The 26,343-nt window shown below is 45.1% G+C and overlaps 2 protein-coding genes across 9 annotated transcripts in view; one reads left to right on the forward strand and one right to left on the reverse strand.

The window, feature by feature from the left end:
* Positions 1-317: 317 nt before the first annotated feature.
* Positions 318-12,229, reverse strand: EIF2B1 (eukaryotic translation initiation factor 2B subunit alpha). 2 transcript variants are annotated; one of them, XM_003907342.4, is made up of 9 exons: positions 11,993-12,229; positions 11,050-11,151; positions 9,409-9,545; positions 9,181-9,297; positions 6,371-6,483; positions 5,741-5,809; positions 3,803-3,878; positions 1,926-2,051; positions 318-1,216 (listed from the first exon to the last, which is right to left on the reverse strand). In XM_003907342.4, the coding sequence occupies exons 1-9, from the start codon at positions 12,171-12,173 to the stop codon at positions 1,052-1,054; spliced, it is 1,086 nt and encodes a 361-aa protein (XP_003907391.1). In that variant the 5' UTR covers positions 12,174-12,229; the 3' UTR covers positions 318-1,051. The 2 variants fall into 2 exon arrangements, with proteins under 2 accessions (XP_003907391.1, XP_009180243.1); XM_009181979.3 differs by lacking the exon at positions 5,741-5,809 and having other exon boundaries at positions 319-1,216.
* Positions 12,204-26,343, forward strand: part of GTF2H3 (general transcription factor IIH subunit 3) — a 28,386-nt gene continuing 14,246 nt past the window's right edge. For 3 of the 7 annotated variants that reach the window (XM_003907343.5, XM_009181977.4, XM_009181976.4), the window contains exons 1-4: positions 12,204-12,332; positions 18,524-18,603; positions 23,213-23,319; positions 25,669-25,832. In XM_003907343.5, the coding sequence (XP_003907392.1) occupies positions 12,320-12,332; positions 18,524-18,603; positions 23,213-23,319; positions 25,669-25,832 (364 nt within the window). In that variant the 5' untranslated portion in view covers positions 12,204-12,319. Of the gene's footprint in view, positions 12,333-18,523; positions 18,604-23,206; positions 23,320-25,668; positions 25,833-26,343 lie in introns of those variants that run through there. The other 4 variants (XM_009181978.2, XM_003907344.5, XM_021923125.2 and 1 more) reach the window with 4 other exon arrangements.

A 26,343-nucleotide genomic window follows, 5' to 3' on the forward strand; every position in this document is an offset into this window, starting at 1 on the left:
TATCTTTAGGCATCTGACCTCCTGAATGTCCCTGGCCCTGGGCTTCAGTTATCCTTTGATGCCCTGCAGAGGTGGCTAATGTGCTGGGGGTTTTTCTGTGTTAAGAATAGTCCCAGTATTTTTTTTTTTTTTTTTGGTGAACAGCTGAAAAACAGAGGCATTAAGTCATATTCCGGGAAAGAGAATTACAGTTTTTATGCCTTCTGTTGAATGAATGGTGTCCTGATTGCCTGGGTCTTAAGTGTGTAAATGTAGCTGGACAGTGTTTTCCCCTAGACGGCCTGGGTCAGCTTGCAGTATTGACACAACACATCAAAGTCTTTATCATAGAGTTTATTTGAAAAGATGCTGAAGTTGTTCCCAAGTATAATTTTAAAAAGCTGTTTAGGACCCAAACATATTTAAACATCTCTTACACATACAGAACTTTAGTTTACAAATATTCCAGAAGGCATTTTCTTAAGCAGTGAGCCATGCAGAATACTGTTGCTAAATGTTTCTGCCCGCCTCATGTTCTCTTGGTACAGTTTTTCCTGTTTGGCTTGATCCTGCTGAGGAATGTGCTTACCACTGGAAGCCAGACGCAGATTCGGCAAGTGTTTCTTGCCTCTTACAAGGCACGGCGTGTAACGTCCTGACCAGCTGTTGGTCGTTTGTGGCAGAGGGGTGTGGCTGCTTTTCCCCTGCATCTCGCATGCTTTTGGCAGATCAGTCGAGTGCAGGGGAGGATGAGGAGAGATGGACTTGGGCTCATCTTTCATCAGTTAAGTAGTCAATTATCTAACTTGTATTTCTGGAAACTAAAAAGGAAAGTTTCTAGAAACCATAAGAACAATTTAGGTTGGGATTTAGAATAACTGACACATTTTTAGATGGGACTGAAATGAATACGAAAGGTTCTCCAAGATGTATGATTTTAAGTCCTTACTCCATAAATCTTCATTAAAATGCATCTCAGGTTTGGCCTGGCTCACTGGGGTGTCAAGCAGCTACTCACCCTGCCTCAGCCTCAACTACAGAAGCTGCACCTTGGCAGGAAAGGGCCCACAGGTTACAAATAGAGCTTGATGAGCTCATCGCTGACTGCTGAGGGTGTCAGCACGCCCAGGTCTGTAAACAGCAGAGTGATTAAGGAAGGGGCAGTGTAGTCGACCCACGGATGCTCCTCTTTGAGGTCTTGTCCAGTCTGTGCGACCTTGAGAGTATCTGCCTTATACTGAGGAGAGAAGTACACATTAGTCGGCACTGAATGTTTAGGGCTCCATACTGGTAGGGCCTTGGCGTGAGTGATCAGTGTGCTACTTCCTGAGACTGCTCTCTGAAAATGGGAGAAGCTAGCTATGCAGGACACTGGAGAGGAGGGCAGAGTTGTGGCCATAAGCCAGATCATGGCGGCGTGCTGGCCAAGAGCTGTAGTGTAACAAACTTAAATCACATGTCCCCTCATTCTCATGCTGGATTAACTTCTCCAGACCCCTCGAAGTATGATTGAGAGTCACAACAGACAGCTTGCAGCGTGCCAGGGACTGTGCTAAGACTATCTTAGAATCCTCATGACCCTGTCAGATACTGCTGTGCCATTTGACAGACAAGGAAACAGGTTCAGAGGTTGAAGGGACTTGCCTCAACTCGCACAGTTTGTAAGTTGTGGTGATGGGAGCTGACCTCAGTTGAGTCCAAAGCTGGGACTTACCCACCAGCTTCTGGCTTCCTCTCCACCCATCTATGGTGCTACTTAAAGAGACTGAAAGACTGAAATGCTAGGGACAAATGTGTGAGTCCAGCCACCAATTTATCTTTGTATTCCAAGTGTTGCGGAAAGTAGCAATAGGAAGTGAAAAAACTACTGGAACATTCTTAGGACTACAATTTCCAAAAGTTTCCATTTAGATGTTCGTACCCCTTCAAATATGTAAAACTCTTGCCTTAAACTTATCTGGGACGTCTTGCTGGTTTAGTGGAAAGAGTCGGACAAACTTGAAACTTTCTGCAACCGCATAGAAAGGTTTATTCTGTGCTTTGGCACACACAGCCATCTGGTTGGTTCCAATCTGGGAAGGCAGGAAATGGAATGGATGAGCTCTAGAGTGCATCCGAAGGAGAAGCCACAGAAAAGCAGGCTGGGCTCAGTGGCGCACACCTGTATCCCAGCATTTTGGGAGGCCGAAGCAGGTGGATCACCTGAGGTCAGGAGTTTGAGACCCAGCTGGCCAACATAGGGAAACCCCATCTCTACTAAAAATATGAAAAATTAGCTGGGCGTGGTGGGGTGGGGGGCGCGGCGCCTGTAATCCCAGCTACTAGGGAGGCTGAGGCAGGAGACTCGCTTGAACCCGGGGGGCCGGAGGTTACAGTGAGCCAAGGTTGTGCCATTGCACTCCAGCCTGAGCAACAAGAGTGAAACTCCATCTCAAAACAAAAAAATTTAAAAAAACAAGTGTTGGCAAGGATGTAGAGAAACTGGAACCTTTGCTTTGCTAGTGGGAATGTAAAGTAGTGCAGCTGCTGTGGAAAATCATTAGTTTCTCAAATATACAGTTATGTGACTCAACACTGCAGACCTCCACCTCCCAGGTTCAAGCGATTCTCCTGCCTCAACCTCCCAAGTAGCTGGGATTACAGGTGCCCGCCACCATGCCCAGCTAATTTTTTGTATTTTTAGTAGACATGGGGTTTCACCATGTTGGCTAGGCTGGTGTCAAATTCCTGACCTCAGGTGGTCCGCCTGCCTCAGCCTCCCAAAGTGTTGGGATTATGGGTGTGAGCCACCACGCCCGGCCTTATGTTATATATATTTTAACTAAAAAAAGCTTTCATGAAGCCTTTCTAAATTAAATAATGGAGAGAGAAATTGTAAAAATGGAGGTCAAATGTGCTCAATTAAAATGAAAACAAACGACAGGCTGGCCACAGTGGCTCACGCCTGTAATCCTAGCACTTTGAGAAGTGGAAGGGTTGCTTCAGGCTAGGAGTTCAAGACTGCAGTAAGTTATGACCACTGAACTACACTACAGCCTGGCCAACAGAGTGAACGTGTCTCTATTTAAAAATATATAAAATATTTACATATAAATACACATATTTTATACATACATACTTTATATGTAAATATACAAATAGTATTTTAAAAATAAATATTTGTATGTTTTTATTATGTGTATATATATGATAAAGAATAAAATGTACACATAAAGAATTAAAAAATAAAAACCAAACCCCAATTCCAATTCAAGCCAATTTTCTATAAATTAAATATAAATTACACTTTTTTTTTTTTTTTTCTGAGACAGGATCTCACCATCGCCCAGGCTGGAATGCAGTGGTGTAATCATAACTTACTGCAATCTCAAATTCCTGGACTCCAGTGATACCCCTGCCTCAGCTTCCTCGGCAGGTGGAACTACAGGTAAGCACCACCACGCCCAGCTAATTTTTCTAATTTTTTGTAGAGACAGGGTTTCACTATGTTGCCCAGGCTGGTCTTAAACTCAAGGCCTCAAGTGATCCTCCCACCCTGGCCTCTTGAATTGCTAGGATTATAGGTATCAGCCATCACACCTGACCAAATTACATTGTCTTCATTTATGCAGACCAACCTAAAAAGAAGAAAGATTTGACCAAAACTGGACTGACCATTGCTATGAGTTATGGGAACTGGGCAACAACTCAATACACCATGATGAAGTCCTGAAGTGAAGGAGGGTTAGAAGGAACTGTAATCAACAACACTGCTGTGGTGTCCTAGGTCAGCAAGACACCTCCAAGTCTTGAGCAGGGAACTGGGGAGAACTGACGCTCTTACCTTGTTAATAATTCCTCCATTTTCAACAACTCCTTCGGCACCAACTATGACAAGATCTGCCTTCTCCATGATGTAGCTAAGGGGAAAAAAAGCTTTTCATGCTTTATTTTCTTGTCTCTAACGAGTAGCATCATCATCTGCAAAGATCAATATTCCATTTCTATCAAGGTAAGTTCCTCCCATAACTACTTTTTTTTTTTAAAGAGCGCTTAACACACGATAGACCCCTGGCATTGTTACCAGGGGCGTTTTTTGTTCATGACACTACAATGAGACATACACTTCACACTGCCGCCCGGGGCATGCACACGTACATATGTGTGTAACTGAAGCAAGAATGTCCTGACACAGCAGTCATCTTTCCAAGTGTGGTATCCTCTACTTTCTGTTCTACTTCAGTTCAAACCAAACAAAATTTTAAAATCTGATGTGATGCAATTTAAAAATCTTTCTTTTTTTTTTTTTTGAGACAAGGTCTCACTCTGTTGCCCACGCTAGAGTGCAGTGGCATGATCTCAGACCAAACTTCTACCTCTTAGGCTCAAGTGATCCTCCCATTTCAGCCTCCCAGGTAGCTGGGACCACAGCATACGCTACCATGCCCAGCTAATTTCTGTATTTTTTTTGTAGAGATGGGTATTGCCCAGGCTGGTGTCCAACTCCTGCACTCTAGCGATCCGCCTGCCTCAGGTATGAGCCACTGTGCCCAAACTTAAGAATCTTTCTGGTAGGATGAAGGCCAATTTAGTTTCTAAAATGAGCAATTAGAAGAATTCCTCAAAATGCTTACTTTTGAACACATTCCTAATTTCCTTAATCATCTATTTTGTTTTCATTCCAAGAGATCATTACTCTTGTTTTCTCTTGTGAAATACACTGACAATCCCAGGAACATGTGACCTTGGCTTTGCCACGGAAGCTGCATCTTCTAGGTGAGACAAAGCATCCCAGCATGCCACTGAGGACAGCCAGGTCTTCACAGAAACAGAGGCCCTGATTACCCTCTGCTGATCCCAACTGACCTTTGTACTTTGCTCTTAAATAAATGCATTCACACTGGCCGGGCGTGGTGGCTCATGCCTGTAATCCCAGCACTTTGGGAGGCTGAGGCGGGCAGATCACCTGAGGTAAGGAGTTCGAGACCAGCCTGGCCAACGTGGTGAAACCCCACCTCTACTAAAAATACAAAAGAATTAACCTGGCATGGTGGCATGCACCAGTAATCCCAGTTACTTGGGAGGCTGAGACAGGAGAATCACTTGAACCTGGGAGGCGGAGATTGCAGTGAACCAAGATCGCACCACTGCACTCCAGCCTGGGCGACAGGGCAAGACTCTGTCTCAACAAACAAACAGGCCGGGCATGGTGGCTCATGCCTGTAATTCCAGCACTTTGGGAGGCCAAGGCGGGCGGATCACAAGGTCAGGAGATCGAGACCATCCTGGCTAACACGGCGAAACCCCGTCTCTACTAAAAAATTAGCTGGACATGGTGGTGGGTGCCTGTAATCCCAGCTACTCGGGAGGCTGAGGCAGGAGAATGGCATAAACCCGGGAGGCGGAGCTTGCAGTGAGCTGAGATCCGGCCACTGCACTCCAGCCTGGGTGACAGAGCAAGACTCCGTCTCAAAAAAAAAAAAAAAAAAAAAAACCCCAAAAACAAAACAAAAACAAATACACAAAAAAACGCACTCACACTTACAGCCATAAAGCTATAGACACAACTCCCACTCTCCCCAACATCCTACAGCTCTGTCGTCTTTGTATGCTATCACAGCCTCATAACAAGCTTACTGGTTCAGGGCAGCTATTAATTAAGAAGCAGGACGCTGCCTGCTGTGGTTTTATGAATGGGACTCAAACTTTCAATCTGAAAACCCTGCTGTGAGCCAGTGTGGGGTGGGGGAGGTGATTATGGCTGGGGAAGATGGGCACTCACCCGACAGCAGCATCTAGCACCACAGTGACAGGGACGTTGAGGTGGCAGAGGGCTTTAGCCATTTTCTTACTGAAGATGACATACATTTTTAGAATGTTAGAGGAAGTACAAGACAGTCCCACAGTGATGTATGATGAATCACTTAATGTGGACAGTGGATGTTTGCTTGAAACTCACATTAATACTAATGGGTTAAGGGGCAGATCCCAAGACTTTGGAGTAAGGAAACAAGAATTTGGGTTTTTTAGAAAGAAGTATTTTTGGAAAACTATACTCTTAGAGACTCTGGGTAAGAGATGTAAATTCAGGAAAAAAGGAGGAAGTTTTGCTTTTATTATCGTCTAGAGAGAGGGAGATGTGAGTTACCTATTCCTTGACAAAAATCTTTCATCAATAAATCTCTGCTCTACCACAGCGTTAACTACTTAAGTGAAACCCCTAGATCCTATACTGTGACCTGCTGCAAATTCAGTGATTTTTATTCCAAAGGCAGGAAAAGGTACAATGAAAGGCAATGCTGACTGCTGGCAAGTTGGGGGCACATTCTGGTTCTGATTCTGTTGGACTCTAATCTGCAGTTTGCTGTGTACGATGATGGCTGGGCACATAACTGAACAGAAAGGTACTTGCCCTGACAAATCAGGCTGTGACTCTGTGACGTATACACTAAATCGCTTCTTGGCCGCCACGGCTGCTTCCAGGACTCTCAGGACCACTCTGGAGTAGGCGTGAGTCAATATTGTCTGTGGACCAAGAAAGCTTCATCAAAGGGCCAGGCTCCTTGCTGCTCACTCACACCCTCTGCACTGCGGCGCGTGTTCCCGACACCCTAAGCGTCTCTGTACACTTTCTCACAAATCAACCACAACCGAAAGGAGACCTGATGGTACAGTTTCCATCCCATTTGCAAGCTGAAAAAGTTTCTGCCAGGTCTCACATCCCATAGCAGGTGCAGAAATGGAACTCCCACACAGTGTTACCCAAAGGATACAAAAGCCTGGATAGCTGAAGTCTCCATGAGGTTCCCTTAGGTTGGTTTCCCTATTTCTAAGACATGGTTTGCACACTCAGGCCTACGGGAACCAGGTAGGTAGCAGAAGTCACTGCAGCAGGTTGGGTGGGGTCAGCAGCAAAGCGAAAAGGCTACGGAAGGCTGGGTGTGCTGGCTCACACCTGTACTCCCAGCATTTTGGGAGGCCAAGGTTGGGGGACTGCTTGAGCCCAGGAGTTCAAAACCAGTATGGGCAACTTGGCAATACCCCATCTCTACAAAAAATAACAACAAAAAAAATTAGCTGGATGCAGCGGCATGTGCCTATAGTCCCAGCTACTTGGGAGGCTAAGGTGGGGGGATCACTCGAGCCTGGGAGGTTGAGGCTGCAATGAGCCGTAATCATGCCAGTGTACTCTAGTCTGGGCAACAGATTGAGACCCTGTCTCAAAAAGAAAAGGCTAAGGAGGGCCAGGACTCCTCAGCCCTAGCTGTCGTCATGTGGCCCCATGATTGCCAGACGAGGTGACAGTTTTGCTTACAGGGGCCAAAAATCCAATTTTGAAATGATGGCTAATTTTTTTGAATTTATAAACTGTTTGGGGTAATCACAACCTATCTGTGGCATGGATGCAACGTGTAGACACTTATGCATAATTTCTTTTCTTTCTTGAGCCAAAGTCTTGCTCTGATGCCTAGGCTGGAGTGCAGTGGAGTGTTCATGGCTCACTGTAGCCTTGACATCCTGGGCTCAAGTGATCCTCCCACCTCAGCCACCCCAGTAGCTGGGACTACAGATGTGCAGCACTATGACTAGCTAATTTATTTTATTTTTTGTAGAAATAGGGCCTCTCTCCCTATATTGCTCAGGCTAGTGTTGAATTCCTGGCCTCAAGCGAACCTCTGGCTAAGATTACACACATAAGCCACTGCAGTGGGCCCATAACCTCTTTTCTTTCTTTCTTTTTTTTTTTTTTTTCTTGGTGAGACAGGATCTCACTCCTGTTGCCCAGGCTGGAATGCAGTGGTATGATAGCTCACTGCAGCCGCAACTTCCTGGGTTCAGGTGATTCTCCCACCTCAGGCCCCCGAGTAGCTGGGACCACAGGATTGTGCCACCACGCCTGGCTAAGTTTTTGTATTTTTAGTAGAGATGAGGTTTTGCCATGTTGCCCGGGCTGGTCTTGGACTCCTGGACTCAAGCAATCTGCCCGTCTTGGCTTTCCAAAGTGCTGGGATTACAGGCATAAGCCACCATGCCCAGCCTCCATAACCTCTTTTCTGTGGAAGAGTGCAGAAGACAGAGTAAGACAAGAGGGCAGAACCAGCTCTCTAGCTCCTTTCTGGGTCTCACCTGAGAACCTGTTAGAAAGGCAGCTTCCTGGGCCCTAGCCCAAACCCACAGAATCCCAATCTGCATTTAATAAGACCCCACCTGACTCCTCTGCACTTTCAAATCTGAGCAGCTCTGCTATGAATTTTGTCTAAATCAGTCCTCAGTAGGTGACTGCAGGTGAAGTACACATGTATCACACTACACTAGAGCAAACAAAACCTGCACAATACTGATGGCACAGCAGGTCTGTGGAAGGAGAAGGCCCTAGTGAAAGGAAGTCACAACCTTGCCTCCACTTGCCCAAAAAAGGCTTTGTTTGCAACTGGCTTTTGAACAAGTTTCACTCACATCTATCATGCCATTTATTTAATAACAAATGTCAAAGGTTGGGAAGGGGCTAATAAAATGGAGGACAAGATTTAAGAGTCAAAATGCAAGTAAGTAATTTTATGGTCAGGGGAGGCCGAGGTAGCAAAAGGACGTATGCTGGTGGGAGGGGCATTATGAAAGTTTCATTACACCTGTGCTGGGAGATGGCTCAACTTGCACCTCCTGTCTTTCCTCACTTATAAACACTGAGCAGCTTTACATCTCTGTAATAGCATCTAAAATGAAGTTAAAAAGAAAATTTCCCTCAATCTCCCTTTATTGCTAACCTTCACTAAGAAAGTCCTCAGTGTTAACCAGTGACAAGAGCTGTTCTGTGTTAATTCAGATTTACTACATACACAATCATAAAAATACTTCTTTAGTAAAACACTGTATTAAATCAAGAATCACACATGCTGTCCCACTGTCCCTCTCTGTTTACAATGACAACCGTCTCTAATAACAAGATCTACATTCACGTGGCACTTACTAAGTGCCAGACACAATACCAAGCCCTCACACCCTTTGCCCCTTACACGTCCTGCCTCATTTAATCCTCACAACAACCCTAGGAGGTAGGTACTATTCTCACCCTTATTGAACAGATGAGAAAGCTTTGCAGAGAGGTTAAGTAACCTGTCCAAGGCTCCACAGCAAATGAATGCCAAAGCCTGGATTTTACCCCAGGCAGTCAGACTCGAAGCCCTTGCTCCTCCTTAGCACGCATGATGGTTATCCACTCACCGCTCCATCTTTGATGAAAGTATGGCACAGATCTGCAATTTTGTTTCTTGACAGTGATATTCTTCTGAGAAAAAGTTCTCCCCGCTCAATCATGATCTTTTTACATTTGGAGTAATCCTAGGAAGAAAAGAGCAAAATGAGGGGACAGGGAAGATCCAGGTAATGCTGAGAATGTCTGTCACTGAATGGAGAAGTAGAAAGGTAACCCCAGGGAGAGCAGGTGCTTACGGAGTATTCCAGGGAGGTAAGGCTGATGAAGCGGAGGAAGAGCTCCCCGCCAGAGGACACTGCCACGGAGGAGTCCACACCACACAGAGTTTCTATGGCACTGGTGAGATTCGCCCTCAGGCCCTGGATTGTCTCCCCTGAAATGATCCAAGGAATGTGATGTTCACATTAGGACCACAGCCCCGACCTGTGTCTTCAATTCATTCATTCATTCAATGAACATTTATTAGGTACATACTCTATACCAGGCACTGTTCTAGATAAGAGGAATGTATCAGTGAACAAGACAGGCCCCTAGGGTTATGATCTGATGGAGTTTTGATTCTAATAGAGGAAGCGGATAGTAAACAAGCACACATGGAAATAAAGCCGGGTGGCCAGGCATGGTGGCTCACGCCTGTAATCCCAGCACTTTGGGAGGCTGAGGCATGGAAACACATTGAGTAGCAGCGGCAGATGAGTTCTGCAAGGTGGTATGGGTGAGGCTAAGGTTGTTTGGATGTTATTTTAAGAACAATGGGAAGACACTGGAGGTTGCCTTAGAGACAAGCGTCTCTAGGCCTGCCCTTCAGATTAAAGGCCTTATTATTATTTTGCCTATACAAGATTTCATGCTATACCTAGATGCTAACGTTTAGGGTGCTGAATTAGGGGATCACAATAAATAATACTAATACCAGAATTTATTCTGGAACATTCCCTGTAACATCTGTACAGAATCTGGCACAAGGTGGAGGCCTAATAAACACTTATAAAGCTGAATTGCTACTGTAATTTAAGCATCATGGTTAACACAATATAAAATAGTCACTCTTGATTCAAAGTATATTTCACTTATGATAGGGATCCTTTTGATGACAATGTAAGGGCTCTCTCCAGATTGAAAAGTCTGAAATGAAGGCAGAAACTGAGCTTGGAGCTGTACTACTTTATGCAGGCAAACATGCATCTCTCACTTTCTACATTTCCAAAAGTCATGAGAAGAATTTCCTGGCCGAACACAGGCTCATGCCTGTAATCCCAGCAGTTTGGGAGGGCGAGGCGGACAGATCACCTGAGGTCAGGATTTAAGACCAGTGTGGCCAACATGGTGAAACCCCGTCTCCACTAAAAATAAAATAAAAAAATTTGCCAGGTGTGATAGTGCATGCCTGTAATCCCAGCTACTCGGAAGGCTGAGGCAAGAGAATCACTTGAACTTGAGAGGCAGAAGTTGCAGTGAGCCAAGATCGTGCCACTGCACTCCAGCCTGGGAGACAAGAGCAAACCTGTCTCAAAAAAAAAAAAAAAAAAAAAAAAAAGGGGCCGAGCACAGTGGCTCACGCCTGTAATCCTAACACTTTGGGAGGCCAAGGCAGGCAGATTGCCTAAGCTCAGGAGTTCGAGATCAGCCTGGGTAACATGGTGAAACCCTGTCTCTAAAATACAAAAAAATTAGCCAGGCATGGCAGCGTGCGCCTGTAGTCCCAGCTACTGAGGAGGCTGAGGCAGGAGAATTGCTTGAACCCAGGAGGCGGAGGTTGCAGTAAGCCAAGATTGCACCAGTGTACTCCAGCCTGGGCGACAGAGCGAGACTCCGTCTCGTTTTTTAAAAAAAAGACTTTCCTAAATCCCAGAATGTTAACAGATGACTCTCTATACCTTTATCTCGCTTCAAGAACTCCAGCAACGTCCGGATGGCAGCCACTGCTGAGGCCATGTCAGGATCTTCTTTCATCTGAGACTTAAAGTATTCAATTAACTCTGGAAAAAGTGAAAAAAGCGATTCATCTAATTCATTTAGCAGCATGTAAGGCAAGAGAGCTTGTTAATGACTGCTGACTTTTTAAGAAGCAAATAATTTAAAAAATACTTTCTTTTTAGGGTATTTAGTTTCAGGGATGCAATAAACGTTGATAGGAATAGAGAAAACACCACTTTGCTGTTTGCAAGAGCTCTTTATTATTTTGAAAAAGCTACTGGTGTGCAAGGCCTAAAAATTAAGTCCGAGTAAATGATGATGAAAAGTCATTCTCTCTTCAGCATTCTTGGCCCTAAGATCTGAGAGGATCCCAAAGTCAACCACCTTGCCAATTTCTCCTGCACCCCTCCAGACAGTCTATGCTAATACAAGTCTATTCACATACACATATATGTTACAAATACATATGGAGTTCCACCCACTCCCCTTTATTTCTTTACATGAAAAGTATATTAGTTTGCCCTTGTGTTTCACTTAATAAGCATACTAGATGAGCACATCAAATATGCCTTATTCATTCTAATTTTAATGACAGATCCAACAAGGCAGGGAGTCTTACTCCTATTTCACATATAAGGAAATCGAAACTGCGAAGGCCCTTCTGGAGACAGGCACCGGGAAGGAGCGTATGTGTGGGAGGGGTGCCTGCAAATACCGTCAGGGCGCATCCCTGAAAACAAGAGCAGCGCGGGGGATTTAGTTCTGACTCGAGGAAACACATCCAGTGAAGCAGCCTGAAGTTCAAAAGACATCTCTTCGGGAGCTCAGCCTGGATGTGAGAGGTTGGGGGGACCCCTGAACGGCTCTGCTGTAGCCTAGCAGCCCTGGCCTGTCCTGATTTACCCTTGTCGTCCATGGCGTCCTCCTGCGGCGGAGCCCCAGGGCACCCGAGCCGCCCGCGCTGTCTTGAACGGGTCCGCCGGCCGCGCCGCCTCCCAGCCAGTCTGACAGCGTACCGCACACCTCCGCACCACACTTCCGGCGCACTGCCGTGGCGCACTTCCGTACCCCACAACCGGCGCATCTCCGCACTCCACTTCCGCAGCTTAGGGGGCTGGCATGAGTCAAAGCACTTTGTGCGTCACTCGGCGGCGCCGGATGTTGGGCTGCGCAGCGTTTGAGACGCTCGCCTGACCACCGCTTGTTCTTCGCTGAGGTGCTGGGACAGCCATGGTTTCAGACGGTGAGGACCCTGCAGGGCGGAGTTCGACTCCGGGGCTCGGCGGGCTCGATCCGGCTATGACCGGCCAGATGGAGTGTGTCCTTTGGGCTGGATAGAACCCGTTTGGTCTTTAGAGGAGTAGCCAAGGCATTCAGTCATTCATTCAGTAAATATTTTTGGATCGCCTCCTGTGTGCAGGCATTATTTATTGGATTGTAGCAGGGATCGTGACAGACAGGGGCCTTAGTGGAGGTTACAGTCTACTGGGTGAAACAGACGACAATAAATAAAAATAATTTCGGCCGGGTCACACCCGGGTGGATTAAGCCTGTAATCCCAGCACTTTGGGAGGCCGAGGCGGGAGAATCGCTTGAAGCCGGGAGTTCGAGACCTGCCTGGGCAACACAGCCAGACCCCATCTCTACAGAAAAATAAAATAATTAGCCGGGCGCATGTCTGTGGTCCCAGCTACTCGGGAGGGTGAGGCGGGAGAATCACTTGAGCCCAGGAGTTCGAGGCTTCAGTGAGCTATGATCGGAGCACTGCTCCCAGCATGGGTGACAGGGCATGATCTCGTCAATAAAAAATTAAAAAATAAATTATTTTTCAAAGGATGAAAAGAGCTATGAAGATCATGTAATAATACGGTCCTAGTTACAATAGTACATTGTGACTTTGAGGAGGCGCTGTTTTAATCGGGGCCAAGGAAAAATGCAGGATATTGAAACCGACTCAAATGATTGTGTGAAGTTCTGGGAAAGTGCACTTTAAGTGCAAGGGCCCTGTGGCAGAGTTACAAGTTACACCGAGAAGGGAGGAATGGAGAGCTTGCGGGTAGAGGATGGTGGGGAGACCCATTCATACATTAGCTGCCACATACACAGTCAGATGTCTTGAAGAAAAAGGAGGCTAGAGGGATGAGATCAGAGAACCAGCCAGTTTCAGGTCATGCAGGGCCTTATTGGCCGTGATAGAGAAGTTAGGCTTTATTTTTAGGTGCAAGACAAAGACATTGTAGAGTTTTAAGCCAGGAAGTGTTATGATCTGGTTTGCAATTTTAAAAGATCACTGTGGCTGTTGTGTGGAAAATGGACTGTGGGGAGCAAGAATAGAGATAGGGGATCCCTTTCAGGAACTGTAATAATTGTCCATCCTCTCTTAATTGATGTGAAACCGTACCACAACCCTGTGAGGGAGGCAGGCCTGGCATTGCTTCTGTCTACAAATGAGGTAGCGAACTAAAGAAGGAAATTCACAGGGACATTGTGGGTGTATAGATGCACACTTTTCTTTACAGGCAACACTTTTTCTGTCTGGCAGACACAGTTGTATTAAGTGCTTCTGTCCTAGGTGCTTCGTTGTGTGATTTACACATTTTTTTGTTTGGTTTTTCTATTTAAAAAAAAAAAAAGGTGGCTGGGCACAGTGGCTCACGCCTGTAATCCCAGCACTTTGGGAGGCCAAGGTGGGTGGATCACTTGAGGTCAGGAGTTTGAGACCAGCCTGGCCAACATGGCGAAACCCTGTCTCTGCTAAAAATACAAAAAAATTAGCTGGACGAGGTGGTGCACGCCTATAATCCCAGCTACTTGGGAGGCTGAGGCAGGAAAAGTGCTTGAACTCAAGAGGCGGGGGTTGCAGTGAGCTGAGATCGTGTCACTGCACTCTAGCTTGGGCGACAGAGCAAGACTCCGTCGCAAAAAAAAAAAAAAAAAAAGAGACAAGATCTCACTATTTTGCCCAGGCTAGTCTCAAACTCCTGGGCTGAAGTGATCTTTCTTCCTCGACCTCCCAAAGTGTTGGGATTACAAGCGTGAGCCACTACACCAGTCCTGTTTTACACACATTATTTTATCCTAGGATTAGCAAATTCCATCTTTTTTTAAGAAGTCCACAGTCTTAAGTGGGCAGGACTGGGAAGAGAGATCAGAAGCACAACTAACTGTAAAATGAAGTAGTAAGTGCTAAGTGCCATTAGAAGAGAGAGCTGTGGGTTGTCAGAGGTGGGCAGTGGGGCAGTGAAGAGCCACAGTCTTTATAGTCAAGCAGATCTGTCTTTAGAACAGGGCTTTGGCCTTGCCACTTGTTAGCAGGCCATATGTGACTTAGGACACGTTACTTTCATTTGCAGAATAGGAATACCATATTTCATATTTCAGCTAATCTAATATTGATTATGAGATGTACCATTATTTAATATACCACTAAGAAAGAAAAAATGCCACTAATCTTAATGATAAGGATACCATCCAGATGTCAACAACTATTCGTTGTAAAAATCATGGGGTGGGGGTGGTCTTATAATTGATGAAAAATGGCAGGAAAATGTCCTTTGCTGGGTGGTTGTCAGGATGGAATGGGATTTTGGGATTGCAGATTCCGGTGCTTAGTGCAGAGGAGGCTGGTATTCCTTCTGCTCTGAGGTAGGGGAGTCACGAAGAAGAAAGAGTTTGCTTTGGTTTGGGGCCTTGAGGAGTAATTGGGATTTGAATAAGCAGAAATCAAATATAGGGTGGAGATTATCCTAATGTAGAAGACAGGACTGCAGGAAGGAAAGTATGGAGGGAGGAAAGGCATTACTGCTCTTTGCTATTAAATGAGCATCCTGGAGCCAGGCACGGCGGCTCACGCCTGTAATCCCAACACTTTAGGAGGCCGAGGTAGGAGGATCACTTGAGCCCAGGAGTTCGAGACCAGCCTAGCCAACAAAATGAGACCCCATCTCTACAAAAATTTAAAAATTAGCTGGGTGGCTGGGCGCGGTAGCTCATACCTGTAATCCCAGCACTTTGGGAGGCCAAGGCAGGCAGATCACTTGAGGTCAAGAGTTCGAGGCCGGGCGCGGTGGCTCAAGCCTGTAATCCCAGCACTTTGGGAGGCCGAGACGGGTGGATCACGAGGTCAGGAGATCGAGACCATAACACGGTGAAACCTCGTCTCTACTAAGAAATACAAAAAACTAGCCGGGCGAGGTGGCGGGCGCCTGTAGTCCCAGCTACTCGGGAGGTTGAGGCCGGAGAATGGCGTGAACCCAGGAGCCTGGAGCTAGCAGTGAGCCGAGACTCCGTCTCAAAAAAAAAAAGAGTTCGAGACCAGCCTGACCAACATGGAGAAACCCCATCTCTACTAAAAATACAAAATTAGCTAGGCTTGGTGGCGCATGCCTGTAATCCCGGCTACTCAGGAGGCGGAGGTTGTGGTGAGCCGAGATCGCGCCATTGCACTCCATCCTGATCAACAAGAGCAAAATTCCACCTCGAAAGAAAAAAAAAATTTAGCTGGATGTGGTAGTGCACGCCTGTTGTCCCAGTTATGTGGGAGACTGAGACAGGAAGATCACTTGAGCCCAGGACGTCAAGGCTGCAGTGAGCTATATTTGTGATACTGTACTCCAACCTTGAGACCTTGTCTCAAAAATTTGTTTAAAAATACATAAATAAATAAATGAGCGTCCTGGGCCTTTCATAACAGTGTGTGCTCACAGGTTTGTATGTCTATCTGTCACCTCAATTAGAGTATAGTCTCTTTGAGGGATTGGACCCAGTATCCTCAACATCTTAACACTGTTGTTGAAGGACTAATGTGTTTGGGGTGGTGCATGCATGTAGTCCTTACTCTACTGGGGAGGCGGACGCCGGAGGATCGCAAGCCCAGGATTTCAAAACCAGCCTGGGCAGTTTATCGAGACCCCCATCTCTTAAAAAAACACTCAAAAACGCCAGGCACGGTGGCTCACGCCTGTAATCCCAGCACTTTGGGAGGCCGAGGCGGGCGGATCACAAGGTCAGAAGATCGAGACCATCCTGGCTAACATGGTGAAACCCCTTCTCTACTAGAAAAAATATACAAAAAATTAGCCAGGTGTGGTGGTGGGCTAAACCTGGAGTCCCAGCTACTTGGGAAGCTGAGGCAGGGAGGATGGTGTGAACCTGGGAGGCGGAGCTTGCAGTGAGCCAAGATCACGCCACTGTACTCCAGCCTGGGTGACAGAGTGAGACTGTCTCAAAAAAAAAAAAAAAGAAAAAATCCAAACAAATGATGAATGTGTTGTAGGCTGTTTAGTTTAGAGAATAGAATTCCTCTTAACGGTAAAATTTTGATGCAGGAATTGCTTTTCCCTCTGTTGTTTTACTTTTTTTTTTTGAGACAGAGTCCCGCTCTGTCGCCCAGGCTGAAGTGCAGTGGCGCACTCTTGGCTCACAGCAACCTCTGCCTCCCAGGTTCAAGCGATTCTCCTGCCTCAGCCTCCCGAGTAGCAGGAATTATAGGCATGTGCCACCATGCCTGGCTAATACTTGTATTTTTAGTAGAGACGGGGTTTCACAATGTTGGCCAGGCTGGTCTTGAACTCCTGACCTCAGGTGATCTGCCCACCTCAGCCTCCCAAAGTGCTGGGATTACAGGCTTAAGCTACTGCACCCAGCCTGGTTTTTTTTACCTTTTAAAAAGTGACTTTTTTTTTTTTTTTTTTGTACGGAGTCTCGCTCTGTCCCCCAGGCTGGAGTGCAGTGGCGCGATCTCGGCTCACTGCAAGCTCTGCCACCTCCAGGGTTCACACCATTCTCCTGCCTCAGCCTCCCGAGAAGCTGGGACTACAGGCGCCCAGCACCACGCCCGGCTAATTTTTTTGTATTTTTAGTAAAGACGGGGTTTCACCGTGTTCACCAGGATGGTCTCGATCTCCTGACCTTGTGTTCCGCCCACCTTGGCCTTCCAAAGTGCTGGGATTACAGGCATGAGCCACTGCGCCCGGCCTAAAAAGTGACTCTTAATTACAATTGGCCTTGCTGCTACATGCTTTGATGGGTATGGGCCAAATTGACATCTAAGCCTCCCTTTAATTTTTTGCTCCTGAAATTCTACCACTGGGATTCCTACTACTGGTTAATCAGTGCCTTCTGTCCTTGACCAGGCATTCAGAATGCAGCAGGTGTTTTTTTGTTGTTGTTGTTTTTTGTTTTTCAGACGGAGTCTCATTCTGTCTCCCAGGCTGGAGTGCATTGGCAGGAACATGGCTCACTGTAGCCTCGACTTCCTGGTCTCAAGCGATCCTCCCACCTCAGCCTCCTGAGTAGCTGGGACTACAGGCATGTGCCACCACGCCTGGCTATTTTTTTTTCTCCCCAAGATGAAGTCTTGCTCTGTCACCCAGGCTGGAGTGCAGTGGTGCAATCTTGGCTCACTGCAGCCTCCGCCTCCCAGGTTCAAGTGATTCTCCTGCCTCAGCCTCCCGAGTAGTTGGAGTTACAGGCGCTTGCCACCAAGCCCAGCTAATTTTTTGTGTGTGTGTGTATTTTTAGTAAAGATGGGGTTTCTTACCATGTTGGCCAGGCTGGTCTTGAACTCATGACCTCAAGTGATCCGCCCACCTCGGCCTCCCAAAGTACTGGGATTACAGGCATGAGCCACCGTGCCCGGCTCTAATTTTTGTATTTTTAGTAGAGAAAGGGTTTTGCCATGTTGCCCAGGCTGGTCTCGAACTTCTGAGCTCAAGCCATCTGCCTGTTTTGGCCTCTCAAAGTGCTGGGACTACAGGCCTGTGCCACTACACCTGGCCCTCGTTCAGTAGGTATTTATTGAGCAGCTGCAGTGTGCTAGGCAGTGTGGTAGGAATGAGGATAAGCAGTGAACAAAAAGACAAAAATTCCCACCCTCATGGAGTTTACATTTAGTGCGTTAGAGATATAGTGGTTCAGGACGTAGACAAGAGCTTGCTAAGGGCTCACTGTGCTTTAAAACATTTTTTTTTTTTTTTTGAGATGGAGTCTCGCTTTGTCACCCAGCCCAGGCTGGAGTGCAGTGGCACGACCTCGGCTCACTGCAAGCTCCACCTCCTGGGTTCACGCCATTCTCCTGCCTCAGCCTGCCGAGTAGCTGGGACTACAGGCGCCCACCACCACGCCTGGCTAATTTTTTGTATTTTTAGTAGAGATGGGGTTTCACCGTGTTAGCCAGGATGGTCTCGATCTTCTGACCTTGTGATCTGACTGCCTCGGCCTCCCAAAGTGCTGGGATTACAGGTGTGAGCCACCGTGCCTGGCCCAGCTTTAAAGCTTTAACTGGGTCTTCTGTTAATCTCATAATTAGAAGGTGATAAATATTTAAAGGCTTATAGTGGTGCTCTGGATTTAATTTATGAATTCAAAATGTTAGCTTTGATTCATTTTTATGAAGCTGATGTTTTAAATTTTATTTCTTGTTAATATTTTCAGAAGATGAATTGAATCTTCTGGTTATTGTAGTTGATGCCAACCCAATTTGGTGGGGAAAGCAAGCATTAAAGGAATCTCAGGTAAGACTGCTTGAGGAGGCCTTTGGAGAATTCTCATTTAACTGAGTGTTTATATTGCTTTTTAAAAAAATGGCTTTATGAAAGTATAATTTACATATTGTAATATTCAGCCACTGTACAATTCAGTGATTTTTTTTTTTAAGGAAATTTGCGAAGTTGGGTAACCAGCCCCACACTTCTGCTTTAGAACATTTCTTTTACTGCATAACGTTCCGTCGTGCCTGTTTGCAGTCAATCCCTGCTTCTATCTCCAAGCTGCAAGCAACCACTGATCTGCCCTCTATCTCTAAATTCCCTTTTCTGGACATTTCATGTATTGATTCCATATAATATGTGGTCTTAAAAAATACTTTCTATTTTGAAATATTTTATTTTTAAATAATATAGACATAGGAAACCAGAAAAGGTACAGAGAGATCCTGTGTGCCCATCACTGAAGTTCTTTCAGTGGTAACATCTTATATAACCATAGTACAGTTTTGAAACTGTCAGTGCAATCTACAGACCTAATCAGATTGCAAGTTTTACATGCGCTCATTTGTGTGTATGCGTGCGTGCGTGCGTGCGTGTGTGTGTGTGTGTGGTTCTGTGCAGTTTTACCACATTCATCGATGGGTGTGTTCATCAGCTCCACCCTCAGGATATGGAACTGTTGCTTTATTACAAAGGAGCCCCTTCTGTAGTAGTTACAGAACCTTCCTAGTCCCCATCCCTAACCGCTAGTAAACACGAATATGCTAATCAGATCTCCATTTCTATAATTTTATTTTGTATATAGATCATACAGTTGGTAATCTTTGAGGTTGGCTTTTGTTTACCCAACATAATGCCCTTGAGATCCATCCAAGCTGCTGCCTGTATCAGTAATTTTTCCTTTTTTTTTTTGAGACAAGTGTCTCACTCTGTTGCCCAGGCTGGAGTGCAGTGGTGCCACCATAGCCCATTGCAGCCTCACATTCCTGGGCTAAAGCAGTCCTCTGGCCTCAGCCTCCAGAGTAGCTGGTACTACAGGTGCACACCACCATGTCTGGCTAATGTTTGTATTTTTTGTTGAAACAGGTTCTCACCATGTTGCCCAGGCTGGTCTTGAGCTCTTGGCTTCAAGCAGTTCTCCCAACTAGTTCTATAATCCCACCACTTCGGCCTTCCACAGTGCAGGGATTACAGGTGTGAGCCACCATGCCAGCCCATTACATAATTTTTAAGTATAGTCACCCTACTGTGCTATCAAACATTGAATTAATTAATTTATTTATTTATTTATTTTTCCTGAGATGGAGTCTTACTCTGTCACCCAGAGCTAGAGTCCTATGGCATGATCTCGGTTCACTGCAGCCTCTGCCTCCCGAATTCAAGCAATTGAGATGGAGTTTTGCTCTTGTTGCCCAGGCTGGAGTGCAATGGTGTGATCTTGGCTCACTGAAACCTCTGCCTCCTGGGTTAAAGTGATTTTCCTGCCTCAGCCTCCCGAGTAGCTGGGACTACAGGCATGCACCACCACACCCAGCTAATTTTTGTATTTTTGGTAGAGACGGGGTTTCAACATGTTGGCCAGGCTGGTCTCGATCGCTTGACCTCGTGATCTGCCCACCTCAGCCTCCCAAAGTGTTGGGATTACAGCCGTGAGCCATTGCGCCTGGTTGATCTCTTCTTACTTGTGATTCTATTTCCAAAAAAGATCCCATACACATGTACCAGAAGTTAGGACTTGAACATGTCTTTTGCGGGGACATAATTTGACCCACAACAGTTGCTCTAGGGATTACTGTATGTGTCTTACCATTGTCTACTTTAGGTTAATACTCATTTAATTCCAGTAAAATATAGAGGCTTTGCTCCAGTATAGATCCATTTCCACCCCTTCGTCGCGTTCTTACTGTCATACACATCACCCCTGCGTGTTACAAACCTGACAATGCAGTGTTACAATTGTTACTTACACAGTTGCTCATACCAAGTATAAGCATCTTTTTGCTTGTTAACAAAAAATAAAAATATCACACAATATTCATGTTAGAACTATACTCATTCTTCACTTGAAACCATACTTTTTTCTTTTTTTGAGTTGGAGTCTTGCTCTGTCGCCCAGGCTGGAGTGCAGTGGTGCGATCTCGGCTCACTGCAGTCTCCGCCTCCCGGGTTCAAGCAATTCTCCTGCCTCAGCCTCCTGAGTAGCTGGGACTACAGGCACATGCCGCCACGCTCAGCTAATTTTTTGTGTGTGTATTTTAGTAGAGTTGGGGTTTCACTGTGTTGCCCAGGCTGGTTGCAAACTGCTGAACTCAGGCAAACCACCTGCCTCAACCTCCCAAAGTGCTGGGATTACAGGTGTGAGCCACCGTGCCCGGCCAAACCATACTCATTTTTCAATTGGCTATGGATACAAGAATTCAGCAAAAATCAACATAGGCATTCTGTGAGAATCCATTGACTGTATGCAATTTACCATAAAGAGTATTGTGCATTTCACTGTTATTTGTAAATTGTGTGCTACAGACTACTGTGTCAGTAATATCTGTGTGTACTTGTGTACATGTGTACCTCGTTTTTGGAGAGTGAATGGTTAAACATCTGCCAGCACATCACTGCATGCTGCCCTGTTACTCCAAAAAGGCTGCGTTTGCACTCATCAGTGCTGTGTGAGAGTTCCTTTTTTCTTGTACCAACACAAGATGTTCATTCTCCTTGTTTCATCTTTTGTCAATATGAGGAGCAAAAAACAATGTAATCTCAATTTGCTTTTAGTGTATTCGTGGCCATTTGTATTTCTCTCTTGGGACATCACCCACTTCTTTCTTTAGATATTCATGGCATGTGGTTTTTTAAAAATTAATCATTTATGGACACTCTTTATATTAAAAGATTAACCCATTACTTGTCATACGTTGCAACTATTTTTTTCCAGTTTGTAACTTGTTTTCTTTCACTTTTATTTATATTGTCACTTTTTGCAAAATAGAAATTTTAATAGATTTAAGGGTTCTTTTTTCCAGTAGGGTGAAATTTACCGTGTTTTGGTCTTTTTTTTGAGATGGAGTCTTACTCTGTCACCCAGGCCGGAGTGCAGTAGCACGATCTCAGCTCACTGCAGCCACCACCTCCGGTGCTCAAGCAGTCCTCCCACCTCAGCATCCCGAGAAGCTGTGACTACAGGCATGTGCCAACACACCCAGCTAATTTTTGTATTTTAAGTAGAGACGGGGTTTTGCCATGTAAGCCAGGCTGGTCTTAAACTCCTGACCACAGGTGATCTGCCTGCCTCGGCCTCCCAAAGTGCTGAGATGTGAGCCACCACTCCTGGCCACCAGTGTTCTGTTTTCTACCTGAAGTATTTATTTAAGAGAAACAGACCTTATTCTAGGATTATGAAAATATCTACTTATGAAGACTAAAACTTCAAGGATCACTTGTTTAGTTTGTTACTAGAGAAATTTCTCTGAACATTTTGAATACCAAAAAAAAAAAATACTGACTTATGTATCTTAATAATATTAGTTCTTATGGGAAGGTGATATTCTGTATTTGTTTTTTCAAAGTTTAAAAGTTTTTAGGCTGGGCATGGTGGCTCACGCCTGTAATCCCAGCAATTTGGGAGGCTGAGGCGGGCGGATCATGAGGTAAAGAGATCGAGACCATCTTTGCCAACATGGTGAAACCCCATCTCTACTAAAAATCAAAAAAGTAGCTGGGCGTGGTAGCATGGGCCTCTAGTCCCAGCTACTGGGGAGACTGAGGCAGGAGAACTGCTTGAACCTGGGAGGTGGAGGTTGCAGTAAGCCGAGATTGGGCCACTGCACTCCAGCCTGGCGACAGCGTGAGACTCCATCTCAAAAAAAAAAAGTTTTTAATTCATTTGCCCACTAAGTATACTGAGCAACCACTATATTGTTCACTAAGTATATACCAGACATACAGTAGTGGCTCAGTATACTTAGTGAACAAATATATTAAACATTTTTACAGGTCTCCAGTGTTTTCAGTATGTATTCATTATCTACTCCACATATAGTAATAGTTTGCTGGAAATTTTATCACAGAACATGTTTGTTATTCCTTAAATTTTACGCTGCAAATATTTGTGGAATATTGTACTAATGTAGAAATGATCTCATATAAGTAAAATTAGAAAACTATAGTTTTTAAGTGTTTTTGTTTATGGCTTTGGAGGAGGGGAGCTCCTGAGCAAATTTTTAACAGTGAATAATTATCTAAAATTTAAATGAAGTCTTTTGTTTGTTTGTTACAGGGTCTAGCTCTGTTGTCCAGGCTGCAGTACAGTGGTACAATCTTGGCTTACTGCAGCCTGGCTCTCCAGGGCTGAAGCGATCCTGCCACCTCAGCCTCCAGAGCAGCTAGGACTATGGGTGCACACCACCATGGCTGGCTAGTTTTGTTTCTTATTTATAGAGCTAAGGTTTCATTATGTTGCCTAGGCTGGTCTCAAACTCCTGAACTCAAGCAGTCCTCCCACCTTGGCCTCTCAGGCTGCTGGAATTACAGGCTTGAGCCATTGCACCCGATCTAAACGAAATCTTAATTATGTCAAGACCTGACATGGTTATTTGGATAGCTAATTTGTTTTTCTAATGTCTTTCTTTTTTTTCAACAGTTTACCTTATCCAAATGCATAGATGCTGTGATGGTGCTGGGAAATTCGCATTTATTCATGAATCGTTCCAACAAACTTGCTGTAATAGCGAGTCACATTCAAGAAAGGTATGACCGTTGTGATTGCTTTTCCTATTCAGTGCTTAACATTCATGATTTTTTTGTGCCAGTTGGCATGTTTTGTTCCTATTCCATATTGCAAAAGAAAATGTTTTCTGTGCCAGTGAACAGCCACAGCACCAAGAGCCAGTACGTGTTCATTGTGATATCCACGAATTTTGCAAACCTCATCGTTAGTCGGTAGTAGAGTTACATAATGGCCCGTGTAATTTGCACAGATTGAACTATATTATTTAGGCAGAAAGGGGAAGAGAGCTATCCAGTCGGGCAGCTACTTTCCCTCACCTGTCTTCCCATTTTGTGTCTGCCCCAGAGTGCAAGTGAGATGGGAGATGTGATTCTGTTTACTTTTGGCTCTGCATAGTTCTCATGGCCTGTTTCCCTGCTCTGTGAGTGAACCTGGTGCTTAGAAATAAGGATTTTTCTTATAACACTGGCTTCTAAACCCAAGCCAACTACTCCATCTGGTGCTTGGCAGAAGAAACAGTGGTCGTTTCTCACACTGGTGTGAAACTGGCTGTGTTAGACTCACTGCAAGATGGTGCATAGCCTGCAGCTGATGTGTAAATGTGACCGTGGATACAGCAAAGTTTTTGTGAATAATTTGGGCCATATTTACTTCTCACATTATGCACTGACAGAAGAGTTGAATTCCCATGTAAGACACAGCTCTTCGATATCTGTTTTTTTTGTTTTTTGAGACAGGGTCTTGTTCTGTCACCCAGGCTGGAGTATGGTGGCACTATCATGGGCCACTGTAGCCTCTGAACTTCTGGGCATAAGTGATCCTCCTGCCTCAGCCTCCCAAGTAGCTGGGACTGCAGGTGTTCACAACCACACTCTGCTAATTTTTGAATTTTTTATAGAGATAGGCTCTCACTGTGTTGCCCAGGCTGGTCTTGCTCTCCTAGGCTTAAGCAATCCTTTCACCCCAGCCTCCCAAAGTGCTGGGATTGCAGGGATCAGCCACCACGCCTGGCTCTTCTATGTCTTAATCACCACATTACAATAGAAGACTCTTGCTTACCAACATATTTCTATGGTAGCTCTCAGATTTTCTTGGTTCTTAGGGCTGCCTGCTTCCTCTGGTGGGTGAAAGAGCCCATGGGCCACCAAACACATATTCTTACTCCCATCCTCACTACATGTTTTTTTCTCAGAATTGGATGAAAATATGATGCTAGTTTGGTTACAATACCAGTAAAAACTATACCTGTCAAAGTTTTTTTTTTTTTTTTTTTTAAGTCACGAGGCCATGGCCGAGTGCGGTGGCTCATGCTTGTAATTGCAGCACTTCGGGAGGCCAAGGCGGGCGGACCACGAGGTCAGGAGATCAAGACCATCCTGGCTAACACAGTGAAACCCCGTCTTTACTAAAAATACAAAAAAAAAATTAGCCGGGCATGGTGGTGGGCACCTGTAGTCCCAGCTACTCGGGAGGCTGAGGCAGGAGAATGGCGTGAACCTGGGAGGCGGAGCTTGCAGTGAGCTAAGATCACGCCACTGCACTCCAGCCTGGGTGACAGAGAAAGACTTAATCTCAAAAAAAAAAAAGGTCATGAGGCTGGGCACGGTGGCTCACGCCTGTAATCCCAACACTTCTGGAGGCTGAGGTGGACAGATTACTTGAGGTCAGGAGTTTGAGACCAGCCATACATAGCGGCCAATATAGTGAAACCCCATCTCTACTAAAAATACAAAAAATTAGCTGGGGCCTGGTGGTACACACCTGTAATTCCAGCTACTTGGGAGGCTGAGGCACGAGAATCACTTGAGCCCGGGAGGTGGAGGTTGCAGTGAGCTGAGACTGCACCACTACACTCCAGTCTGGGTGACAGAGCGGGACTGTGTCTCAAACAAAAAAAGAGTCATGAATCACTGGGAGAATCTTTCAGGGACCTTTGGACCAGATTTGTATTACTGGGATGGATGTGTACCTCAAATAATGAACTAGTAGTGAGTTGGAATTTGGTATGAACCTGTTGTGGTTGTCATTTGAGAAAGGAAGGCACAGGCACCCCTCTGCAGCATTTTGGAGATGATAACCCAACACCCTCTGTATTTCCCCACACTTTTCAGAAAACACTGGAACCAGTAAAACATTCTGTGGCCAGTTTGCCTATTTTATACATTTTTACTTTGTTTTTATACCCTTTTTCTTACACATTTAAAAAAAAATTTTATCTTACACATTTTTAAAAAAATGAAATTGACTGTAGAATTTTGTGAATCCCACATTGTGATTTTGTTTGTTGTCTGCTGAATTTCATTCTGATCATGAGTGAGCATGGGCAGTGAGGCCTGGTGTAACCAGGTTTTTTTTCCCTGCTGTTTCAGCCGATTCTTATATCCTGGAAAGAATGGCAGACTTGGAGACTTCTTCGGAGACCCTGGCAACCCTCCTGAATTTAATCCCTCTGGGAGTAAAGATGGAAAATACGAACTTTTAACCTCAGCGAATGAAGTTATTGTTGAAGAGATTAAAGATCTAATGACCAAAAGTAACAGCTTTTAAAAATTGTTATTTTGCAAATAGGGTTGATTTTGGAGGTCCTTTAGGCTTTAAGTTAAAAGATGTGGGTTCTTTATATTGTATGCCTGCACGTTCTCTCTTTTTAAAAATCGTTTTCATCAAAGTCGGTTCGTTATTTGCCTAGCCTCTACGGCATTTGACACTGCTGACCAGCCTTTACTTCTTGAAACATGTCTTTTGGCTTTTAAGAATGCCCTGTGACCTGTTTTTCCTCTTTTCTTGAAACATTACTTCATAGTCTCTATTTCTGGCTTTTCCTTCATCTTGTCTCTTAAAATACGTTTTTAATTCGACACATGATTTTCATCTTTTCTCCCTCTGTATGTTCTTATCCACTTTTGCCTTTAATTATCTTTTATATATGGACACTTTCCAACTTTGTCTCTAACCCAGACTTTCTTTCACGCTCAAATGCCTCCATTTCAGCGTCCCACAGTCTCTTGTCATGGCCCCGGCTAGTCTCATTATCTTTGCTCTCA

This window comes from Papio anubis, chromosome 9 (assembly GCF_008728515.1).
Source record: "Papio anubis isolate 15944 chromosome 9, Panubis1.0, whole genome shotgun sequence".
In the NCBI taxonomy this organism is placed as follows: Eukaryota; Metazoa; Chordata; class Mammalia; order Primates; family Cercopithecidae; genus Papio; species Papio anubis.

Coding starts and splice junctions, on each gene's coding strand:
- EIF2B1 (XM_003907342.4), bottom strand. CDS start 12,173: ATGCGCCGGTTGTGGGGTACGGAAGTGCGCCACGGCAGTGCGCCGGAA. Junction 9,298..9,408: donor TTACCTCCCTGGAATACTCC/GTAAGCACCTGC, acceptor TTTTCTTCCTAG/GATTACTCCAAATGTAAAAA. Junction 2,052..3,802: donor ATGGAGGAATTATTAACAAG/GTAAGAGCGTCA, acceptor CTGCCTTCCCAG/ATTGGAACCAACCAGATGGC.